This window comes from Arachis ipaensis, chromosome B10, assembly GCF_000816755.2.
Source record: "Arachis ipaensis cultivar K30076 chromosome B10, Araip1.1, whole genome shotgun sequence".
NCBI lineage: Eukaryota > Viridiplantae > Streptophyta > Magnoliopsida > Fabales > Fabaceae > Arachis > Arachis ipaensis.
The window spans coordinates 10,714,201-10,718,224 of record NC_029794.2 but is presented as its reverse complement, the minus strand read 5'-3'; the positions used below and the strand labels follow the sequence as shown (position 1 = coordinate 10,718,224).

At 33.5% G+C, this 4,024-nt stretch overlaps 1 protein-coding gene across 1 annotated transcript; it reads left to right on the top strand.

The window, feature by feature from the left end:
• Positions 396–3,007, top strand: LOC107624162 (partner of Y14 and mago). The gene is made up of 4 exons (XM_016326634.2): positions 396–751; positions 998–1,117; positions 1,338–1,577; positions 2,632–3,007. The coding sequence occupies exons 1-4, from the start codon at positions 557–559 to the stop codon at positions 2,800–2,802; spliced, it is 726 nt and encodes a 241-aa protein (XP_016182120.1). The 5' UTR covers positions 396–556; the 3' UTR covers positions 2,803–3,007.

Below are 4,024 nucleotides of genomic sequence, written 5' to 3'. Positions count from 1 at the left end.
TTAGTCATCAAGTAAATATGCATTTTTAAATATTTATATATATTATTTTATATATTTTTAATATATATTTTATGTTTTAAATAGTTGACTTTTATATGCATTATACATACATTATAATTGAATTTAATATTGAATTGTTTGGCTAATTGCATTTAAGTCAAACAGAATATTAAAATTGTTATTTATTTTGTTGTAATCTTTTTTAAGAAAAATAACACGAGTCAATATTTTTAATAAATAAAATTGAAATGATCATACTTACTTACAGATTATTAGCAAGATTCAATAAATTCTGAATTCTATTGAGAAAGTAATAATAACTAAATTATTTCAATTAAGATATTGGAAAGTTACATTATCAAAGAATATAAGAACTTGAGATATAAAGAAGATAAAGACGAAATCGTAACAAATGTTGGAAACTTGAGATATAAAAGGAACGAAAAATAGAAAGCTCGAAGTAAAGGAGGTGTTTTGGTTCTCATTCTCGTTGTCTGAAAGCCAAACCCCGAAGTGCCACTCCAACTTATGACTCGGACTCTAAACTCAGTGAGTGATGTCAACGAGTCGCCGAAGCGAAGATCAACAACACAAGGAGCAAGTTCCAGAGCTCAGCAAAACCCTAAAAGAAGGAGAGAGGATTCTCGCCCCTACGCGGCGACCCGATGGAACCCTCCGAAAAGCCATTCGCATCAGAGCTGGCTATACCCCTCAAGAAGAAGTCGCCATTTATCAACCCAAAGCTGCTCTGGTACCCTAATCGTTCTCTCTTTCCAAAGCTCGATTCTTTGTCCCCTTTTACGAAACCCCATTGTTCCTTTTCTATGATAATTCGACTTATTTGCAAACATTTTTTTTATCGCCCTTAGAATCCGAGGCAATTTGACTTGATAAAGATTGGATCTTTACCAGGACGCTTCACTAGAAGCACGTTTTTGTTCTGTTAACGGTGGGCAACGTTTAATTTTCTGGATTTTGGATAATGTTGATGATGCAGTTGAAGAAAGAGATGGCATCACACAGTGGACCTCCGGGTTATGATCCTGCATTGGATAATTCAAAACCAAAGACGAAATCGGTAAAGAGGAACGAAAGGAAGAAGGAAAAACGACTTCAGGTATGTCACATTGTGTCTCACTCTCTCTCACTGTCATTTCTTTTGGTGTTTATAGTAGAATACATTGGAACAAGTTAGGTGCAGCATCTCAAAGGCTATTGTGCAATGTACAAAGATTCTTTCTTTCAGGCTGTGAACTTTGAAGTCAAACAAATTACTAAGTTCTTACCAAAACAACTAGTAATAAAGTCTCTCTTGCTTTCTTGTGTGATTCCTCTAGGCTGCCCTTGAAAAGGAAAAGAATTTAGAATTAAATGTAACCGAAGATAGTACGAAGCTAGAAGCAGTTAAGAATGATCTTGGATCAGAATCTGTCCAGTCGCTAACATCTCAGATTAATGAACTAGCTGTTTCTGGAAGTTCTTCCGTTGCTTCTCCTGTCACGGACTCTACAGAAGGTTTAGACTCATCTGGCTGCAGCCAAGATATTGATAAAAAGATTCGAGCACTGAAAAAGAAGGTACGCCGGCTATGCTTCATGATTTTCTGCATTACTGGAGATTTTGACAGATAACTTTCTCCAACAATATCAAATAAAAGCTTCTACCTGAATCAATTGTTTTTGAGCTAACAACGGTAGTGTGTTGAAATTCCTTATATTAAAAGCCATTTGTGCTGCATGCATGTATCTTGAATGATATTCTTTGTCTGTTACCCATAGGACTTATTTATGATTTGAAGTCCGAAGTTATATTTATGGCAGATAGTATGCCCAGTGATCTAACTTATATTCTTCAGTCTCATGGTATTTTTAAATGAAGAAATATTGAAGATTAGCAGTTTTTTCTTAGTGGCAATCATGGATATCATATTTGGTCATAGCGTAGGCAATCCTTTGAGTTTCCATTTGCCAGTTTGAAGTCAAATACTCCTCGCTTTCAATTTTGGTTTAGTGACATGGTATTCTGTTAATTAATTTTCTACTATCTATCTTCTATCATTTATGATTGGGGACTACACATGGCAATGACAGAACTAGTGTATTACATCAAACAATTAAGTTCATGCCTCCTGTTTGTAAGTTTGTAGTTGTTAGGTGGCTATAGCCCATATATATAGTGGTTTTCAAAGAAAATCACAGGATGCTTGTGCACCGGGCTTCCCTTTTTTTTAAACATATATGAATTCCAATCTCTTTCAATTTGTGTTGATCATATTGATTTTGTTCGTCTTAACTTCATGGCTTCATTCAAATATTTGATTATCAAAGAATCATTCAGAAAGCATGGATTCTGTGTTCCTTTGTTGTATTTCTGTAGGTTGTTTGTTTAATGCTGGTTACTTTTGAAACATTGTTAGAGGCTATCCAATGAGATTTTTAGGCTGAAAAAAGATACAAATACTGTGGGAAAATTGAATTGAAAATTATAATGATTACATAGATACGTGTCTTCTAGTTTCTTCATCTTCTGATAAGCGAGTAGAGTGACTAATCAGCATTGAGCGAAAATGCCACCGAATTGGTATTTGGTAATGCTTTTCACTTTCTCCTAACATTTGATTGTTGGATGCAGATACGACAGACAGAAAGCCTCCAGCAGAAAGCTGCAGAGCAAGATATGAAGCCTGAGCAGTTAGAGAAGCTAGCAAAACTGGAAGATTGGCGTAATGAGCTAAGACTTTTGGAGGAAAGGGTGAAACGACAGCAGCATGACCAAAGTCTTAGAACTACTAAATTAAATTAGCAAGAATCTTTGGTTCAGATTTATGCTTTCTTGATACACATTATGGCAACACATTAACCTATCAAGGATTTTCTAGTGTATTTTGCTTCAATGTTTTGGTAGATATGCAGATATGCTTACTTGTGCTCAAGAGAAGGATAGTATTTGTACTTTGTGATTACTTGAAATTTTTTAGCACTGATTCCTTGCAACGGGTTTATTCACCAAAAGTTTGTTTTAGTCGTTTACCTACAATGGAGATTAGGAAAAGTTGTTCTTAGCTAATCAAATCTTGTAATCTTTAACTTTTTAAAGTGAAAAAAAAATATTATTTTGGTCTCCAACGTTGTGGGTGAAAATCATTTTCTGAAGATTTCTTTTTCAAAATCATCCCAAATGTTTTTATATATTTGCATTTTCATTCTTTTATCAATTAACAGAACTGCTAAAAATAGCTTTTTCTCCCAGGAAACATCAGTAAAATCCCCTAAAGTTTGAAGAAGGAAAAAAGTAGGGATGTACATAAAAAAAACTAAAATTAATCGGTTAAAAAATCTTAACTATATTTTGGTTAACCAATTTAATAAAATAACTTTAAAAACTATATTCATATTTTTCAAAACCTCCTCAAGTCTCCCCTCTTTGGCGCTTCTCCAGTTCTCCTTTGTATGTCGCCGTCAACAATTCTTTTCCTTTGCCTCTCGCCAGAGCTCGTCGGTGGTTCGTCAGACCTTTGCCTTTTCGAGTCTTCACTTTGATTCACGACTGTCTCTTTGCCTCGACCTACCATTCTTGCTGTCGGAGTATCTAATTTCTGTACTATATACAAATATTTATGTGCTATGTATAAAATTTTTTATACTATATCAATAAGTTTGTATTATATGCCAATGAGTTATAACTCAAATGGCATAGTCTCCCCATACTCAATTAAGAGGTTGCAGGTTAGAGTCTCCTATCTTTGGTAAAAAAAATAAAAATAAAATAAATTTGTATTATATATAAAAATTTTTGTATTCTATCAATAAGTTTTTGTGCTTCTCCATAAAATACTTATATGCTGTAGAAACACAAAAAAAAAATATATCCAGGCAATTTTTGTTAATTTAATTAAAAAAACACTTGTTTATGGTCCAAAAATAATTGAAATCTGTCTAAAACATATTTTAAATATACCAAAAATATGATACATGGCCAAGAAAAAGCATAATTATATATTGCTATCTCATCTGTGACGGTCAAC